Source organism: Musa acuminata, chromosome BXJ3-1 (genome assembly GCF_036884655.1).
Source record: "Musa acuminata AAA Group cultivar baxijiao chromosome BXJ3-1, Cavendish_Baxijiao_AAA, whole genome shotgun sequence".
NCBI lineage: Eukaryota > Viridiplantae > Streptophyta > Magnoliopsida > Zingiberales > Musaceae > Musa > Musa acuminata.
The window spans coordinates 7,958,117-7,978,608 of NC_088349.1; the positions used below are offsets into that span (position 1 = coordinate 7,958,117).

A 20,492-nucleotide genomic window follows, 5' to 3' on the forward strand; every position below is an offset into this window, starting at 1 on the left:
AAAAAAAACACGACGGTCGATAAGAATTTTTAATATTTTGGGAGTGAGTGTCCGAGAAGGATAAGGAATAGTTCTCATAAAAAAAATAAAACTACTACTCATTGATTATCTTTTAAGGCATCTAGAAATAATGTTGATGCTCTCTAGGTTTTTTTTTTAGAGAAATATATATATATATATATATATATATATATATATATATATATATAATTTTTTTATCGAGGGTCTTATAATTAATGAAGAATTTATTTTTGACCGAGAGTTATATAATCATATTAATTTTGCATCGATTTTATTTTTTATATGTTCTTGATTATTATTCTTTATAATTTATTTTAATTTCGAGTTTTCTCTCCCTCAAAATATTTATACCCATGAGTTGATGTCGAAAGTTGTGGAACCACATTAATTTGTTTTTATATATTGGTCATGATGGAACACATGGCGAAGGATTTAGCAGTTAGCGTGAGAGGTGGGAAAAGCTACAGCCACAAGAACAATCCACAGCGTGGTGCGATTGGACGAGGAGAAGAAGGATTGTTTGCTTTAGAATCACACGTAGAAAATGAGCAAGCATTCTTGCACGACACACCGCAGGAAGTGGCGCATTCGAGGATGAAGAAGAAGGAAGCTGAAACAAGAAATGTGGGCCTTGCAGATGAAAGCTAAGCATCACCAACAAAATGGTCGAGATGAAGCGAAGCTGGATGTACCGGAGACATGGATGGAAAACGATGGCGGTGGGACATAAGAAGGCAACCTGCCTTGGGAGCAATGACCGAGGAGCTAAGAACAAGTTCTCAGCTGCCAGGAAAGGTTACATTTCCAAGCTGCTGAGTTCCATCTGCAGAACTATCTATCATTAGGTTTGGTGAAGGCACATCAGTTTCTGGGGGATAAGACAAGGTTGGTTGGCTCATCCTTTTCCAAGCATGCATACAGCATGGACCTTCACTGTTAGGCAACCCATTGGTTGATGTTCTTTGGCCACCATTTCAACCTCAACAATAATAAATTTAATATCTCTGTTTCAGTGAGTAAAGATTTAAATTAATATATTATTATAAATCTAGATATAAATATTTCATTATGTCTTTTCTGTTTGATGGATTGACGGGTTTCACGTTTTTTTTTTTTTTTTTAAGACAAAGGATAAGTGATGAAGACGGAATAAATCTTACGATAAGCTTTCAAAGTCAATTTAATTAATCTATTAACAAAGGCAAAATAAAGATGAGAATAGGTAAGGGAAAGAATATTGCGATTGATTATGTTTGTGAGTAATGATTGTTTGGTTTCGACTATTTTATCATTCGTGTTTGTTTTTAATATTTAATGAATGAAAATAGGATCGATAGGTGTTGTCAATAAAAATCTAGAAAGAGACTATAATAATAGAAAATGAAGAAATCCAAGAATGTGTATATGAAGTTAGGAGGCGTGAAGAATTGGATGAAGTTGAAAAATGAAGATGAATGAGATTTAGGAACAAATTACTCGTTTTGTTTGTCCGATTTAGAAGACCATTAAGGGTTGCATGCGAAAGCAGATTAAACTTGTTGAACAATTTAATTTTGTAGAAGCAGATGATTTCTTTATACATGGAATAAATAATATGGCAATTTAAGATCTATTGCTTTAGGTTTAGGTGTTGTCACACACACACACACCACTTCATTAGGTGATCCATCTACTGTGGTATGTCCTCAAGATATCTCAAACTAGATTGATGTAGGGAACTGGTTTATTGTTCTCTCTATATCACATCAGTTTTCTTCTCTGAATTAAACCTGGTTTTCTATGTTAACATAGGAGTCTTTATCGAAATTGATCTCATCTTGTTCCCAGGTGTTACCTGTTGAGAATCACATGAAACAATCATGATGATAGAGATTGGTAGGACGTATCTTCCGATGTTCTATGTAATTTTCTATATATTTCAATAGCTATGTTTGCATGTTTTTTCCGAGTGCAAATACTTCCATATTTAAGATTTTCTTTTTTTGTTTCCAAGTGCCATGTTTCGAAATTTGAGCATCAGAACGTACGAAGAGGGATTCTGACTGAAACAGAAGTGTGAACCACTCAGAAGTGCAACATTTATAGCCAAGTCTTCAAGTTTATCTTTGACATGCTGTCAAACTGAAGTTTGATGTCTCATTTGTGTTGCGGAGATGTACCTTTTAGCAACAAGGAAGCAGATCCATTTATGTGCTTGCGCCACATGCTTGTTGATAGGGAATATATGACACGTAATCAATATACGAAAGTTATCATCGAAGAAAAAGATTCATCACTCTCCACTTATCCATCCTCGTAGACAATAGTCATAGGCAGCCCGTTCGGGATTGTCTCTTGTCTATGCAGCCCGTTCGGGATTGTCTCTTGTCTATCGCTCACGTGGACAAGATGTCAAGAGAGAAAGAGATGTTGGGATAATTAGATATTGTCCCCTCCCCAATCCCAAGTATAAAAACTAATCATTGACGTTATACTAAGGGACTATTTTCCTAAGAAAAATCTTTACCAACTAAAGATCTCAATCATTAACTTGAGGATCGGAGAGACTATATTGAAAAATTTATTTCAACATCGATTTTAGTTTAGGTGGTGTCTCGAGGGTTGGACACTTCCTCCTCGGAACCATCTCAGAGGACACCTTAGTCACCACCTCGGATATTCTTGTATCCTCGAGTTCAAACCATGTCGGGTCTACTTTGATGACAAAATCTCCTAACACATGTCGATACTAAACTAAGTGAACGAAAAGGTTACAGCTGATTTAAACAATGCCAAAAACCAGCAATATTATAAAGGTTACTTGATAAATATAATTGATGATTGACTAATGACTTTGATTTATTATATTTATTTTTTTGTGTATTTGTATTTGATTCTCTCTCCTAAGCAACTAAAGTGGTTCGATCGTCAAGGCAATATAGGAATTCATGATGCAGAATCTAACAATTGAGCTTTTTAAACATTTGATTTCATGTGTCTTAGCTTTCCGAATATGTTGGTTCGGTTGATTTTTTTTTTTCAATTCTATTACGAAGGTTAAACCTTGGAATATTCTGTTGCATTCAGGAATGGCGGATTCATATACGATACAAATAAGCTCTAACCTAATGAGTCGACTAGCTGCTGATGAAAAGAAGGTGAAGAAGAAAACCAGGAAACACAGGCCAAAGATCTCAGCGGAACCTCATCAGCCACAGGCTCCCACAGCGCTCCCACATAAGACCACCCCTCCAGCGTCCCCTGCTGTTGCCAGTACCCCCAATTTTCAATCTCAGAGTTGGAATCAATCGGTTCTGTCCTCCAGGAGAGTGAAAGAACTATGGAGAAACTGGAATAGCCAGAAGAAGATAATATGAATCAGGAGCTTACTCAGAGATCATGAGACTGAGCAGAACGATTCTTGTATGTATGTATCTAGCAATAGCACCGATACCCACTTTTCTCGAAATCCAATGACTCCCAAAATAAAAAGATCTCGACAATAAATCTCAAAACTCATCATATATCATATCAGTGTAGCGTACCAGAAATTTTCATACATAGGATGCTAAGTTATGCATCAACAATATGTATAAGATTTTTCCAAATAGAATAAAATTAACAGGAATATTAAAATAAGAATAAAGGTTAAAAGAAGATCACCTGTTATTCTTTTCCTTCTCCCTCTTCTTTCCTTTTCTCTCAATTTTCTTTCTCTGTTTACTTGCAGGGTTGCAAGGATCCTTCTCAAGCAGGGAAATGAGAGATGGTTGATAGACTTCTGCACTTTAGTCCATTACAGGGCAACAATATCAACAAGTAAGTCCCCGAAACGTGACTAACCGCTTAATGGCATAGTTTCTGAAATACTCATAATTATATATACATCCCTAGCAAGTCAAAATACATCTCTTCATTTAAAACTGGATATGACAAGCAGGATTTTGCTTTTTGGGTTTCTGAAATAAAAGGTGTAGCCAGAAATTTTGTAAGAATAGAAACACCAGTGTGATCCCTCGATAGTAGAAAATGATTTCAACGTAACTGCTCGTCAAGCAAGCATCCAAGAATGTTGCATCTCACCTGCTCGCTAGTTAATGGAGTCCACCAGCCAGATAGGTATGGTCCCAAAGAGAAGAAAACCCTATCATTGTCGGCCAACCAATTGTGCAGCTTGTTGGATTCTCTATGAACACTGATGAGAGCCACCTTGCAGTTACTTTCTTCTGATGAGCCCTCCCCAGTAGCATGCACCTCGGCCTCCCCTGCATGTAAGGGAACCCCAATTATATTCTCAAATGATACATGTAAAGATGATCTTAGATGTAGTAGCACAAGATGATATTCTTGCAGAATAAGTACCAAGAGTTCTGATGACACGAGAAACAATTTTGAACTTTGATGAAGAAACTCTGCTTCTTAGGGTGCCACATCATAACAGCACCGCTGTTTATCGTTTGCTTGAAGAACAGGAGAGACAATACATCATCTATTCTCTGGTGCACATCTTAACCTGCAAGAACTCTACAGAAAACTAGTATGTGTTGGATATCACATCTGATTCCCTAGAGCATTCCAGCTCCAACTTCTCCCGAGCATGCTGCATTTCACTGACCCCAAAGGTTCGATTTGCTGAGAGGAACAAAAACAGCTAAAACGCAATAAGAAAAAAATAAACATAAAAGAAACAATAAAATGAATATAAGACGGTCAACTACCTGACCGGATGAACTATAAGATGCAATCAGAACAGCAACAGCAATGGGTCAACTGACTCGTGGAATTACTGAGAAACAGAATATGTAACACTTGAAGATGGACTTGAACTCCACAGTTTCACTATCGTACAAGATTTCACCATGAGCTTTCCTCAATTGTTGGTTGGACAATCTCACATTTGGAAATATGAAGATGCTATCTTGAAATGATCCTCTGCAGCAAATTCATCTATGACACCTAAGGAGATAAAAGTTTTGACTTTCTCATTCATCTATCTATCTATTTTCAGACTCCAGCCTGGTTTGACAAGAACAAATCTATCGCTAACCATTTGCTTTACAGATAAACCAGGTAACCCAGTGTCTCGGGCTCTTATTAATATGCATCTCAAACTTATGCAGCTATTCTAAAGTCTATTTCCACAGCTAAAACAATTAATTCCCAGGCCATAATGGCTCAATATTAGTTCGCAAAAAAGGGTCATCCTCCTAATTTAAAAATTAATTCGAAATAGTTTTTAAACCAAAAGTTAATAAGTTTCACACGAACAAGTGAAATGATCAAGGAACCATTCTCCTGTGCATATGAAATAGAAAAAGGAAAACTAGATATTGCTCTCATCCACCATTATATCAGTATGTTCAGGCACATTAACACAATGGTATTTACAACCATTTGATCCACAGATAACTAGTGCAATAGTGAGCAGATTAATTATGCCTAAATAGGCAAGCATAACTTTTCTCAACAACCAACCAAAATGGGACATACTTCATAAATCATCAGATCATGAATGAATATCATTTTATTTAATAATTCACATTAACTATTAGATACTATAGCCCTTCTGGTTTAGCTAGATTCCTTTTTTTTTCAAGGTTTTGTTTTCTACGAGTCTACCCAGCCTTTTATGCATTCGATAGCTTAGCCTCTCTCAGAAAAATCTAATTTTACACTCATGTACTGAAGTACTGGCCTCATTCTCAACTTTCCTTTTAGCTTTAGAAACAGGAACTTAAAGAGGGGCTTCAAACACGTTTACCAACGAAATGCATGTTTTTCAATAATGTTTTGGCTGTTTCAGATGTTAGTAGAAACAGGTTTTACTCAAAATGTCACACAGACAAAAATAAGACCACAGATATATGACATACAACAGCCTTAACCTGCATGATTCTGAATGGTTTTCCCCAGAAATTAAAACACTATGTCATCATAAAATCTAACATGAAGACAGCTGCCCCAATTTTGTTCTGGATCTTCTTGGTTAAGTTGAGCATCTCGTCCATATCACTTGCTCAACTTAGCTTGCATGCACGGATAAAACTCTTAGCGAATATTTCGTGAATTTAACCCCAAAGCCACACAAACTAATTTTATTTTTCTTTGGACTTCAGCTACTAAACCATGATTGACAGTTCAATGAGATTTGAGTATGCAAGGAAATTATGAAGTTTTCTCAAGACCTATAAAAACAACAGAAACCTAATTGAATTTTCTTCTGTTAGCTTTTCTGGCATCCTGCAAATGTTTGGTAATGTGGCTCAGAATTGTTAGTGGTATAAGTGATGTAGTGTTTGTAATGTGGCTGAGAATTGTCAGTGGCATAATTGATGTAGTGCTTGAAAGAGTGTTTGTAATATAGTTACATACCTGGATTCATACTTTCTTGCCAAAAGGTGCCCTTATGACAAATAAAGTACTCCTCGTCCTTCGGTCTAGATTATAGCTTCCCTTTCTTCAGAAATGGCTTCTCATCAATAAAACAATACATCATTATTCTACAATCTGGCAACTCTTACATACTGTTCTGGAACAGTCTTTCTTATGCTCTAAACCTTGTAATCCTAGAAGAATCAGTATCCATTTCTGGTTCCGGCCCTCGATCTCCTGCTCATGTATCCCTCCAATCCACAGCCAACTTGAATGATCCTTGTGCTTCTCCTCCACTCTTCCTCATTCACCACCTTCCTAACACAATCCTCCAGCTTCTCCCTATCATCGTCACAAACTCCAGCAACAAGCAAGTCCCATGTCTCCACATGCGGGGCCACCCCCTTCGTTAGCATTGTTTCCAGCACCCTGCAAGCCTCGTCCACCTTCCCCACGCTACAAAACCCCTTGACCAATGCATGAAACACTGAGAAGTGCGGTACGAGTCCCTTCCCCACCATAACCTCCAGATACCCATGACCCTGATCATATAATCCTCGTGAGCACAATCCATGTATCAGTGTCGTATAGGAGACAAGATTTGGCAAACATCCATGATCAGGCATATCCTCGATCACCTTACATGCATCAAGCAGCCTACCTTCACGACAGAACCCAACGATCACCGTGTTGTAATGGATGATATCCGGGTTGCAGCCGCGTACCTTCATGCGGCACAGCATCTTGTAGGCCTCGTGGAGCCGCTTCTTACGGCAGAGGCTGTTCAGGAGGGTGGTGTAGGTGAGTGAGTCAGGGACATAGCCTTTGTTGAGCATATCATCGAGCAGGTCGTTGGCGGTGCCGACCTGGCTCTTCCGGCACAACGCTTGCATTAGGATCCGGTAGGAAGTGACGTCGGGGGCGAGGCCGACGGTGAAGATGCGGTTGAAGAGGGAGTACGCGACGGCAACGTTGCCAGAGCGGGCGAAAGCGTGGATGAGAACGTTGTGGGCGCGGACGGAGTCGGGAACGCCAAAGGAGGCGGAGGACTTGAGGAGGGAGAGGGCGACGGGAAGGGATGAGGGGTGGGCGGCGAGGGCGGAGAGGAGGCGACGGAAGAGCTTAGGGCGGGGAGGGGAGGAGCTGGAGGGGGAGGAGAGGATGCGTCGGAAGGCAGAAAGGGCGAGGTCGGGGCGACGGTGGCGGGAGAAGGCGAGGAAGACGGAGGAGAGGAGTGCGGGGGAGGGGGAGGGGAGGCATCGGAGGAGGGCGGATGCGGCGGAAAGGTGACCGGCGCGGGCGAGCTTGAGGATGACGGAGTGGAAGGAAGAGGGGTGGAGGGGGAGGTCAGGTCGGAGGGAGGAGGCCACCTCGACGATCTCCTTGGCGAGGAGGGGGTCCGACTGAGCGGCGATCAGCTTGTGGATGCGTGCCGGAGAGCCGATCGACGGTCGCGACGGTGTTGCCTGGTGGTCCGCGGCGGACGAGGAGATGAGGCGGGAGGAGAAGGGGAGTGGGAAGACCTTGCGAGGGAGCGAGATCCGTGGAGCCATTTCGTCTCGCAGCTCGCGCTTCGCAAACGGAATAGAAATAAAAGGTCATCTTAATGGGCCTCCGTGATCCAATTTAAAGCCCAATCAGATTACAAACAACAGACGACAGAAACATGGACAGCATCGGATATGCACTCGAGATGTTCGAAAGAATGACTGAGACACGCGACGGCGGTTCTCCATCAGACATTACAAAATAAATAGCATATATGTGTTTTCATGTTGGTTTCTAAGGATCTATTAAACAAAGCATCTGCTATTATGGTATAAGAATTTAATCATATGATCCACAAAGGTAAACAAGTAAAAGGGTTTGAGTGTTCGATGAGACCGAGGAAGAAGGGACAGCTTTCCGCAAGAGAACGAGCACTAGTCTCAAGGTGCCTTGGGCTGGTTATGCTTGCTGTACTCCTCTTCTTCCCTGAACTCCACCGACTTCATTCTTCATCTACCCTGTCATCTTCATTCCCTGGAGAGACATGCTTCAGAGATGCCTCTGCTGCTCCCCATCGGCCAAACACGGGGCAGAACGAACGTACTGTACAAGTTCTGCTCACAGGATAGCATTTTGGGATCAAATGAGCGCCATGAATAACCTTGCATATCTATACCTTAAACGAGACACTTTCATGAAGACGAGAAGCTCGGAGAAGTTGGTAGAACTAACAGAGGACTGACTGTTCATTGATCGTGTAGGTCTGGTCGCCATGAATTGCCTTTTAAGGTCATGACAGCCAAGGAATCTCGTGAGCCTTCGGGGTTTCTGTACAGGTAGAGAGGACAGGCCTTCCCAGCCATCTCCACGGCCGAGCATCTTCTTGATTGACCCAAGAGGAGGCAATCGATCGCCATTGGAGCCTCTGAAAGGACTTAGTCAGATCATGTGTCTCTGATCATCATCATCATCATCATCATCATCGTACCATGTCTTCATTATAACAGTGTCCTTCACATTCTCCGTGAGGCAACGTGCTCCTTGGTTCTATGCTAGAGTTGCTTATTACGGAATCACAAAGCTGAAGACGGGAGGAGTGAACACGACGAGAGTGAATGGCAATGTATGCCACCTTGCACCGGAATACGCCATGTGTGGGAAGGTCTCCGAGAGCCGCTGCATGCATGGCTTCGGTGTCCGGTTGCTCGCAACTGTGAACGCTAGGATGCCTATTGAGAAGCTGCTGGATGGTGGGTTTTGCCTCTCGTGAAGAAGGGCGTGTGGTGGCGCTCGCCTTGCAATGCATTGATATCAACCCCGAGTAGCGGCCCACGACGGAGGAAGCGGTGGAGCTGCTCAAAGGTGGTGATGTAGAAGGCGATAGGGGAAGAAAAGGAGGATGAGGAAGAGCTGGAAGACCTCTACAATGAGCTGGAGAACCTTTATCCTGTATATGTGCATGCATTGCAGATATTGGTACTGAAACCTTAATTGAGGGAAATCTTATTACTGTATATTTATGATCTGTATACCTACGGTTACCGTTAATCACTTGATTATTGTAAGTTCATGACTGCACTCCTCTCTCTCTCTCTATATATATATATATAAATTTAAAGTGCTTTTCTTGTTCCTACAGTAATGATATTTGTTCCATGTTGATCATTGATTTTAGATGTAATATAATTGCCTAAGCCTGAGAATGAGGAAAGCCAACATCATCTTCAGAATAGTGAGTGAGAAATGGCCAACCTGCACCCACATCACACAAAGATAGCTTAATCTTTTCCCTTCATAAAATCCACATACTGCTTTGTCAACATGGCTTCCATGCACTAAGCTCTAAGAGAATAGGGTTAATGTAACTAGTGGAAACTTGGTTCTCACCCCATATATTTTCACTTGATGAGAAAGAACATAAGGCGGTTGCTAGATTTTGTGGACCAATGCAGCTCTGCAAGAGGTAGAAGAAGGAAAAGAGACAGGTAAACTTGGCCACAAGGAGGAAAAGCAACTATGTTTTTTCTATCATGTCAACAGTGCAGGTTCTCTTGGATGCTGCCATCTCCCCGGTGCCTTTTCAGATCATAGGTGAGTTAGAAGCTATCGATCGAAGAGCCTAAACCCAAAGGAAGTAGACCTAACCCTAACCTAATCCGACCTTGAGAATCTTTTAGGTCTAAGAGTGGGTTTGCCATGGTCTCAAGTTATTCCAGCATCTCGAACAACACCAAGGGAGGAATCATCTGGTCATCACTTTTGTGGGGAGGAGTCACATGCGGCCACTTGCCGCCACCTTCAAGCTTCGATGTCACCTTCCTCTTGTTTAGGCATCCTATGTTCACCTTCCGCCTGTTTTGTCCTCTAACCTGCGTCAATCTCATGCACAATTCCTGCTTCCATTCCCAGAAAATATTTCGGAGCAGAATGACAGTCCAGTTCTGCATTAGAACAACATTAAAGCTAAGGAAGAAAAGCCTCCGGATGGGAATCATGGGAGGAACTTGTTTTAGGTTTTTTTAATGTATCTTTAGTCTTTGCTTGTATATCCAGTCCATTAACTTATGAAGTCCATTGTGCATTAGAGGAAGGACTCATGCACGCATAACAACAACCATTACAAAGTGCAGCCATGGAGTATCTCACTGTACATACCGAGTATAGAATCTTGTGTTGAGTAATCCATGAGAGTGTTCATTTCATGCTCGTCAGAAGGAGACAAGACAGATCTAGTGGGTGCCCAAGAATATTAGATGACAAGCGAGGAGACTAATTTTATACAAGAGAGAGAGAGAGAGAGAGAGAGAGAGAGAGAGAGAGAGAGAGTATACGACATAGGATGGTGGGGGGCCCGTGCTATCAGTCTGCTGTGCATTCACTCCTCTCATGTCAAGGCTATCTCGTATGATGATGTAGGAAATGAGTGGGCACAGCTGGACTCTGTTTTGAGCACAGTGTCGATTCTAGTTCGAATCATAAGTAGGATTACACCTTTATCTTTTAGTCAGACTACTTGACTAACCATAAGAAAAACGTGTAATATGGTTGACTATTAGTCAAACAAGAGCATTAGTTTCCTGTGAAGTGAGAGAATGTGATCTACAGCTACCCGTTATTATCATGCCAAGGGGTGGTGTCATCGATCGAGTGAGGAGTAGGCGACAGCAGCTATCAGACTCTACATACGTTACAGCGTACCGTATGCATCGTGCGGTGGTGGTCCAAACTGCAAAGTGCATGATAAGATCAGGACCATCAAAAGGACATGTTGGCCGGGTTTGATGGATCTACGCAGACGAGCGAGATTAATGGATCTACGATGGTTTCGGAGCCAAGGAAGATCCGATCCAATTGGCATCTAGAGTTGCATTAATATTCGCGTTCGGAGTTGGTGGTGCAGCAGCGGCAGGACACGATGGGCTTCACATGCGCCGCGGTGACGTGTAATTAATGTCGGGACAGTGAAGAAGGGCTTTAACATGCACGCGTTTCAAAGCCGCCGCTGCTGCTGCTGCTGCACCCTCATTTGCAGAGGTTCTTGTTGGTGATCATGATCCCAAGGTAGGGTTAGTTAAATATGGGGATTTGGGTCGTCTCAAACCCCGTCTTTCTTCTCCCTTCTTCCCTCACATCAAGTGATGCAGAGAAAGACGATGAGAAAGAGAGAGAGAGAGAGGAAGAGGGGAAAGGGAGTCAACCCGGGTAGGACGCACATGGCTCGAGGAGATGAGAGAGAGAGAGAGAGAGAGAGAGAGGAACACAATTATTGGGAATCCAACGAATGAATGGTACAGTGACTACGCTTGGGTTATAAACACTGTTGTAAACGATGGAAAGAGGTTTGGGTTAGAGAGAGAGAGAGAGAGAGAGAGAGAAAGAGTTATGTGTCGTGTATACTCGCCTGTGCCAGGAAATCGATGATGGGAATTGGATCTCATCCAGATTTGGTACTTAAATATTTAAAGAAAAACATATGATGATAGTATTTTTGATAAATATTTATGTAGTATCTTAATTTTTTTTAAAAATTATATATTTTTTAATAATTATTTTATCTCTAGCTCCTATCGGATCCACTTTGGCCCCCTATGTCACCTCCATCATCATCTTCCTTATTTTTTGCTCTTGTGTAATAAATAACGATAACAATACTCTTCACTATGTGCGAGAGTCATCGTCATACCTTTTTCCTCGCACAAGGATAAGATAGATTGATAGGAGTTAACAATGTATTCGGAAGCAACAATAAGCCTGGCATGCAAAGGAGAAGTGATGATAAGGATAATCATGAGTTTGACAAAAATAAAGATAAATTAATTTTTTCACATATAATAAGGGATATTTTGTGAAAAATTTTAAAAGTTATGATGCTCTGCGAGAATTTATTAGAGATATAAGTCTATTTTTTTAGAATTCAACTATAATAGTTTATAGACATTTTTTTATCTAATCTAATGATTAACGATGAGTTTGAATAATCAAATCATCTAATTTCCATATCGACTATCAACTCGACCTGATGTGTTAAGCTATCACAACTCTGTTCTTTTATGGACATGACACTTGAATCAAATTAGGTATCATAGCTAGAATACTCAACTTAGAGTTTTTAGAAGTCAATGGTTTGAATAGAGATGAAATTCAACTTAACTTCGAGACATAATGATACAAAATTATATCGAAAGCATACGCGATAAGATCTAAATATTTGAAATGGAAGTAAAGTATTTGATTAGTGAGAAAGCTTTTGTCTTCCCTAATATTTATGACGATGAGGTTAGGGGAAAATATTTTTCGAGTCAAAAATCATTCTAAGAATACATGTAAATTCAAGTATTGATTGTTAATACTCCCCTGTGTAATGCAATATAGATAGAATTAAAATGTAATATCATATGAACTCATCAGATAGATATTTGCTGATTCTACATCAAAAAAAGAATTAAAACAAGGTAGAATTCATTGCTTTTTTACTATCAACTTCCTAATATCTGTCTCTCTCTGGCTGTGCAAAGATGTCATGGTGTCTTCTCTTGAACAAGTTCATTGTGCATTTGCATTTGCATTGATGTAAGTAAGCTTCTCTTTAAAGGACGAGAGGGGGAGGAAAAAAGTATGCTTCAATTGATATGAAAAGTTTGGATGCTTTCTGTGGTAAAGCGGAAGAAAAGCTTGCGAGTTGTGCTAAGAGAAGAGAACTTACCTACCAACCTTTTTCCATTGATTGGCTTTTGACGTGTTGTGGACGGCAATAAATTCCTGTTGTAACTTGGAAGTACTTCCGCCATGTTTTAAAGATGCTTCCTTTCCAATATGTTTGTTTCTCATTTTATTCGCTTTCACCTCACCCTTCCTCTATTATCTCCCTTGCACATACGTGATGAGATCATATGGAACCCTTCTCTCGGTCAATCATCCTCACCACAACTCATCAAAAATTTCTGATAGGTGAAATCTATTTTCGTAAGAATTCATCATTTACTAATTAATTATCTTTAATATTTCGATCTTTATAATTTTAAATATTATATTAAAATTTTTATATTTATAAAAATAAAATATTTAACTTTGCTCGACGGAAATACCATAGTATTTATCATTGAACATGTTATCTCATTTCGATTTACTATTGATTATGTACGATATTTTCATTATGAAGAGAAATAGAATGAAATATTTTACTTTCATAAATATAAGAATCTCAATATAAATTTTAAAATATTAAATATAAATAATTATAAAAAAAATAATATATAATTAATCTCTTTAAACAGATGCATTAGTAATGACAACCACGTTAGCTAGCAAGAGGAAGAGGATCTTAATTTGTTAAGATGGATAAGTATCTTATAATTTATAGAGATAATGTTTAATATCAATACGAGATAAAATTTCCATAATTTTTTTTTAAGTTAAGGTTTATTTTTTTATAAATATATTATATATTTCTTTATTTACTTTTGATGCAAGGAAAATAAAATATAAGTAATACTTTTTAAGTACCTCAGGATATATATATATATATATATATATATATATATATATAAATAAATAAATAAAAATAAAACTTTCTAACTTATATGAGATGATATATAAGTAAATTATATAAGTAAGGTATTGTAGTTGATCAACAAAACAACAAGTAGTTGGTATAAGATTTGGGAAGAATCCATCTCATCTCACCTATTTTGGTGAGTGGTGGTCGGATGGACAGTGGAACGACGACGACGACAACAACAACACAGCATCGCTAGAATTCCGTGTGTCGTACAGGGCAGTAACGAGGGGATGTGGGTAAATTAGCAGACGATAAGACGCGGTGGTCACAGGTAACTGGAGACGCTGTTGGCTGTCTTCTCGGCCAACAGGGAAGACAAGCGAGCACAGCAACACAGCGCCCGACTTCAAAAGTGGGCATCCGTCACGCAAAAGCACCGGGTTTTCCGGTTAAAAAGGACGGCCGAACCCACGGCCCGATCCCCGCCGCGTGGCCGCTTCTTCGCCGTCCATGAGTCGGACGATCGGATGGCTTTCGTCCGCCTTCCGCTTTACCTCTCTTCCTCCCGCAATAATGCGACAACCGAGACTTTACTGATCTCCGTCCGATTTCGAGCGTCGAAGACGAGTCATTCATTGACGGGGCTTTAGAGAGGCGGGGGAACCGGAAGGCGGAGGGAGAACTGAGAAGGGTATGGGGATCGAGGAAAGTGGTGGAAACTGGAAATAGAAAGAGGAGAAAGTAGGGAGCAATAAATGGGGAATCGAGGCGGCAGCACAGCCGTCTCCATGGCGGCGTTGCAGCAGACTCTCTGATTTCTTTCTCCCTTAAACTACCATTGGTTTCGGAATTCAAGAAAAGGGAGACTGCAAGAGGAGAAGTCAAGGAGAGAGAGAGAGAGAGAGAGAGAGGAGTCATACAGGGAAGAAGCCGGCAGCATCGACTGCTCCACTCCTGCTGGCTGTTGGCTGCGTTGTGGTTGCAGAGACAAAAAAGCAGCGGGACAAAAGAAGAAAGAATAGAGCAGAGGTGGCAGTGGCCATTCTCGCTCCGTCTTGGCTCTCCTCTTTCTTGCTCCCGCGTTCCCTCCTGAGATCGCTGTCCCACCTCCCCTAGATAGCAAGGAAAGGGTCGCCAGCAGCTATGGATCGAGTATAACTAGTCCGGTGGGGGAGTAATCATGGCGGGGTTTTTTCTCGGAGGGGGCGGTGGCAGCCAGCAACAGCGCGGAGAGCAGCAAGGAGGAGGGATCCCTCCGTCGGAGAGCTTCTTTCTTTACGGCGTTCGCGGAGGCCGGGGCGAGGACGTCGCTTACACCCGAGGCTTCGAGCTGTGGCAGCACCACCAGATCCAGCGGGAGCAGCAGCTGTACTCCACCGCGGGCTTCCCCGATGAGCTGCCGTCCGTGGCGCCGAGGCCGGCGAGAGGAAGCCTGGGAGGCGGCAGCGGGGTGATGAGCTGCCAGGACTGCGGCAACCAGGCCAAGAAGGACTGCGCCCACATGAGGTGCCGGACCTGCTGCAAGAGCCGCGGCTTCCAGTGCCCCACCCACGTCAAGAGCACCTGGGTCCCCGCCGCAAAGCGCAGGGAGCGCCAGCAGGAGCTCACCGCCTCCGCCGCCGCGGTGCAGCACGACGAGCGCCACCGCGGTGGCGGCCGATCCACGGGCGAAGGCAGCAGCGGAGGGGGCGAGCCTTCCAAGCGGCCGAGGGAGATCACGGCCTGCACCCGACTACCAGCCGCCATGGCTTCGACCACCACGTATGGTACTACAATTTCCTGCTACTCCCAAGCAGTGCCCGACACTGTTGTTGTTATCTGAGCCACTATTTGCAGAATCCCTTGCGCAGTTCCATTCTTTCTGCTACACCCATCACTCCCTCCCTCACTCCCCACCACATGTTGTTGAGCTCGCTCTTTCCTTTCTACTTACTTGGCTGGCTATGGCAGGAGGAAGCCTGGACCCCGAGAGCTTCCCACCGGAAGTGAGCGCGCAGGCGGTGTTCCGGTGCGTGCGGTTGAGCCACGTGGACGAAGTCGACGACATATACGCGTACCAGGCCGCCGTGAGCATCGGCGGCCATGTGTTCAAGGGACTTCTCTATGATCACGGCCCCGAGGCCGAGTACCCATCGTCCTCCTCCTCTCGGTACCAGCTCCACCACGGTGAAGGCTCTTCCTCCCCCGCAGCGGCTGCTGCTACTGCTATAGTCAGTGCCAGTGCCAGTGCCAGTGCTGGAGATGCCGCCATTGCGACCACTGCCACTGCTGCAGCCACCGAATTGCTTGAGCCTTACCCGACTCCCTTAAGTGCCTTCATGGCCGGCACGCAATTCTTCCCCCACCAACACAGACCATAGCGGAGAAACCTACGAAGAGGATGCCAACGCCAAGCACGTCTCCTTCACGACCACAGGTCACGTCCGTGTTATTTAACGTGCCTCATCTGGTCACCAATTTTTCTTATACCATGCATTCCTCCTCATCATCCGGCAATTGTGTAATCTCTCCAAATAATTTCAAGTTTTCTCCTTCTTGATCACTCTCTAGCATAGCAAACTCAGAGCAGGCACTCTTCTTGTTCCTCACCTATTAGCATCTTCGTCTTCCTTTTGACGTCTCGTGTTGCTCTATCTATAGTTTGGTCCCAAGAAGATGGCCGTCTTTACGGGATCTGCGGGATATGCTTCGGGTTCGGAAATGGACATGCCTGGATTTCTGTTTCACATTGTTTCAACCTCGGAAACTATAACTTAGACTGCGAAGGACTTGCTTGAGTTGGTTCCATGTGGACATGATGGCCATGCATGGAGCAAGCTGAATCCCAAGAAGCAGAAAGCCTTTTACCACTCTTCCTCGTAGAAATGTTTCCCTATAGTGTATGCTGCACCTGTGGCAATTTGGATCTTTCATGCTACCTACGGATAGGGATGAGCTCTAGCATGTGTGCTCCTTCTCTCTCGAGGCTAAAGTGACTCCGAATGGGAAAAAGAAGACACAAGAGATCAACCTTTGCGGCTGTGCCTCAAGTAAGTAGCTTAGTTTTAATTTGTATGATTTTAATACAACAACATTGTACAGTCCCAAAAACTGTTCTATTTCTTTTTGAGGTTGGTCTTTCTTCCTTTTGTTTTCTCCTTCTCGATACAAGATTCCTTTATAGGTTACTGTTGGACATGTCAAAGCTGCTGCTTGTGTAGTTTCAATTTTCTACTTTATTCGCCTCTACCTTTGAGCTAATCCACAACATACCTATTAATTACTCAATTGCATCCTGTGTTATACCATCATCGTATGTTCTCTAGACAAATGACATGTTTGACAGGTACTTCTTGTTTTCTGATGGTGAACAGATGTTTGAGTTGCTAACCTGTTCATAATTTTGTGCAGCATGTGTATAAATAAGCATGCATCATCCTTAAACTTCTTGCGCAAATTAAGTTTATCTTGTTACATATCTATGGAAATTCTAAAGACAGTAGTGAAACCAAATGCTTTGTTATGTACCAAAAACTACTCATGATTTGTCGGTGTCCTGATTTCCTATTAAAGTCAATTGTCTATTATTGTGTGTTTTTTTGTATGTTCCATACAACAAGTATTGTTAGTCATAACAATGTATTCATAAGGGGTGGCATGACCTCTCAAGCTTCACCCGAAAAGCATTTATTTTAATCTTTTGAAGTTCTTTATAAATTATTTCAAGGGACCCGATTTGATGCAACATTGAATAACTATTTTTGTATTCCCTTAACAATGGCATTTTTGCTGACACCATATGATTTGAATTTTCAGCAGGAAGTTTATGACTTCTAAAATTTAAAGAGCAAAAAGGATATTGGCCCTACGTCGCGCACATCTTTAAAAGGCGAAAGGGTTATCGGATATTATTGTTCTTAAAATTCACTAAAATTGAGTAGTCCTAAGTGAAGCACAAAATTACATAAAAATAGTAGATAAAATCAACAAAAAGGAAATACCAGGTGATTTTGTTTTGAAAACTCAACACGCATTTACTATGATAAAAGATGAATTAGGTGACAAAGTACTTTTCTACAAGTTTTTTGCTTGCTCTGAAAGAATCAAACCTGTGATCAAGGGAAACTATGACTTGCTAAATGAAAAATTCAACAATAAATTGGGTTTCTGTAAATTAAATGAACATTTTGGGCTTAAAAACTGTATATATGTTTACCTTGGTGTATGTGGGTCTGTAAGTTCTTGCTACTTTCATGATTATGCTAGTTCGGCTATGAATGTGGATTCATTCTGTTTTCATTTTTTTATTGCCTTCTGACTACATCTAATTATTTATTTGTCATTGAAATCATCTTTCCTGTGAGCTAGCAGATCATTTACGTGGATGTCCTAGCTTTGATCCTCCTCCGTCGCGACCCTATCTACTTGTTTTTTGCGTAATCCATGGCTTTTGGTATATTATCAAAACTTCTGAATTCTTAAGGGTTTAGAAGCTACTTGTGACCTTGGTTGCAACTTTCTCATGAACTTTATATGCTGCAAATTAAAGATATAAGCCGTAGCATTGTACACGAGTTTATCTTGTTGCTGATTTTGGATGGATACTCTTAAGCGCATGCAAGCGATGTTTTATATGTTCTTTGTAGCTATAAAAGTATTGGTGCATGATATATTTGAAAAGTTCCGTTTACAAACTTCTACATTAAATTTAGGCATTTGATTTGGTACTTTAATCGAATTAAGATGCTACGTTAATTGGAAAAAAGAGAAAGAAATACTAAGTTGTTTCAGGGAATATCTACTGATGATTGATTTTGCTTGAAGCCTTCAGTGTCTTTGTTGAGTAAATGGCTTGGTGGGTCTGGACATGAATGGTTAACTAATGTTAGAGACCTTTTTGTTTCTCTTTTTCGAATAAAGATCATACTAGACATTTGATCATTGTCATTTTAGCTCATGAGACTGACAGAGGGGAACCATATTGCCGTTCAATCGACCGAGGATTTCAGCTCTCTCAATAGCACCCTGTAATGTGCCTAGTTGCGCCGGTAAAGACCAATACACATATGTGTATGTTGATGGTTGGTTGGTGCATGGCACTGTCTTTTTTCTTATTACTCTCAGGGCATTCTACTGATGGTAGCATAAATAATGACTGCCATGGAATGCATATGAACAAACGATGTTATCTTGGAATTCAGGTTATCTTTACATGACTCTTCCGACCTCTCATGAACAAATCGAACCATTGACAGTATTTTACATTTATGAGGAATTACACAAATTCCTACCTGGTTACAGAATTCTGTCATCCTGATTTTATCCTACAGTCACACCATGTAATTTTTGGCAACAAGATTACCTTTGCAGTGTTTCTAAATTGTCATTAGGCATGTAAAAATACTATAGCTTCATGTGGTGAGGGAATGTCTCCTGGATAAACTTGGTGTTTTGGAGATCCCAGCTGCAGTTGTTTTCCTGTTGGTCTGCAAGAAGTAAACAGCAGAGTGCTCCAACTGTCAGAAAATGTTCTTCTGCTCTTTGTTTTGGTTTGCAAAACATCACTTGGTAGAGAGGCTTTCTTCTCCAGTCAGGCTTTCCATATGGATCAAATTGGTGTATGATGTTATTGTTAGCTAGCTCTTAAAATGCTATACACTATGTGATTAATGTTTTGTCATGTCAAGATTACTGAATTAGGTGGTGTATTGGATGAAAAGCATTTGATAATGTAAAGGAAGGGACAAGATTAGGTTGGAACATGCTTTTTTGTATGTTGTTGCTGGAAGCCTTGAGGGTTGACATCTCAGAATCACCTACATAACCTATAGTTTGTTGGATTGTGATGATAAGGGGGAATGAGATACCAGTCTTATCTCTGGTAGTGACTGATCACTACCCTAAAAGCAGGTCTTCTTTTCTTGGTAGTGGAGGGGAGGGCTAAAGCTTTCCCTATCACAAAACCATGGTGATGTGAAGACCACGAAGCATTTCTTTTTCCTTTTTCTTTATCTTCTCAAAGTACTTGTTAATGATGATGGTACCATACCATCAAATTCTTTCTGGTGGTAGAGTCGGTGTAACTATCGGTGGGGGTGCAGATGAACAGTTGGGTTCCTTTCATTGTGTGCTCGATGCAATCTACTTTCCGTATTCAAAGATCAGCAGTTTGTCTACGTGTTTGTCACTGACATGTACTTCGTCCCTGCATGTCCTCCGATCCTCCTCCCCTCGCACGATGAATGGGTGAACAATGAAAGCTATTTTGGGTGTATCGATTCATTTGATTGGGGGACTTGTGGTAACGTCATCTTATCAACATTTATGTCGAATATTTTCGATTAATCGAGTCTCGACACGTAGAATTCAGCTAGTTATTAAATTATATTAAACAAAATATTCGATCTGTATTGTTGCATTCGATCTAATTGTTAGGAATTCGAATTGGAATCTCAGTTCGGTGATTGGGTTAAAAGATCGAACATTTCAAGTAGAGGTATTTATTTAACGGCCTTGAAGAGAACGAAGGGTTGAAGGCTGAGCCGTAGCACTCGCCTCCCTCCTCACCAACTCCCCATCACGTCCGAGGAGACATGAGTACAGAAACAGCGGGAGCCATTGCCGACCTCTCTCTCCCTCCCTCCCTCCATCTCTC

General features: G+C 41.5%; 2 protein-coding genes across 8 annotated transcripts; one reads left to right on the plus strand and one right to left on the minus strand.

The window, feature by feature from the left end:
- Window positions 1-3,059: 3,059 nt before the first annotated feature.
- Window positions 3,060-7,960, minus strand: LOC135628444 (pentatricopeptide repeat-containing protein At4g01400, mitochondrial-like). Of its 5 annotated transcripts, none has more exons than XM_065135086.1 (5): window positions 6,373-7,960; window positions 4,363-4,632; window positions 4,084-4,265; window positions 3,664-3,781; window positions 3,060-3,349 (listed from the first exon to the last, which is right to left on the minus strand). In XM_065135086.1, exon 1 carries the CDS (start codon window positions 7,923-7,925, stop codon window positions 6,576-6,578), a length of 1,350 nt encoding a protein of 449 aa, XP_064991158.1. In that variant the 5' UTR covers window positions 7,926-7,960; the 3' UTR covers window positions 3,060-3,349; window positions 3,664-3,781; window positions 4,084-4,265; window positions 4,363-4,632; window positions 6,373-6,575. The 5 variants fall into 5 exon arrangements, with proteins under 5 accessions (XP_064991158.1, XP_064991157.1, XP_064991159.1 ...); XM_065135085.1 differs by having other exon boundaries at window positions 3,664-3,786; XM_065135087.1 differs by lacking the exons at window positions 3,060-3,349; window positions 3,664-3,781 and adding an exon at window positions 3,836-3,959.
- Window positions 7,961-14,317: 6,357 nt separating this feature from the next.
- LOC135628515 (protein SHORT INTERNODES 1-like) lies at window positions 14,318-19,960 on the plus strand. Of its 3 annotated transcripts, XR_010492886.1 has the most exons (4): window positions 14,321-15,624; window positions 15,809-16,274; window positions 16,499-16,887; window positions 18,209-19,960. XR_010492886.1 is itself a non-coding variant. In XM_065135224.1 (2 exons), exons 1-2 carry the CDS (start codon window positions 15,039-15,041, stop codon window positions 16,216-16,218), a joined length of 996 nt encoding a protein of 331 aa, XP_064991296.1. In that variant the 5' UTR covers window positions 14,318-15,038; the 3' UTR covers window positions 16,219-19,960. The 3 variants fall into 3 exon arrangements, 1 of the variants encoding a protein (XP_064991296.1); XR_010492885.1 differs by having other exon boundaries at window positions 16,499-19,960; XM_065135224.1 differs by having other exon boundaries at window positions 14,318-15,624; window positions 15,809-19,960.
- The last annotated feature ends 532 nt before the right edge of the window (window positions 19,961-20,492 follow it).

Excerpts from the sequence above, each read along its gene's own strand:
- LOC135628444 (XM_065135086.1), bottom strand. The coding sequence starts at position 7,925 with ATGGCTCCACGGATCTCGCTCCCTCGCAAGGTCTTCCCACTCCCCTTC.
- LOC135628515 (XM_065135224.1), top strand. The coding sequence starts at position 15,039 with ATGGCGGGGTTTTTTCTCGGAGGGGGCGGTGGCAGCCAGCAACAGCGC. Across the intron at positions 15,625-15,808 it reads GGCTTCGACCACCACGTATG|GAGGAAGCCTGGACCCCGAG; the intron begins GTACTACAATTT and ends TGGCTATGGCAG.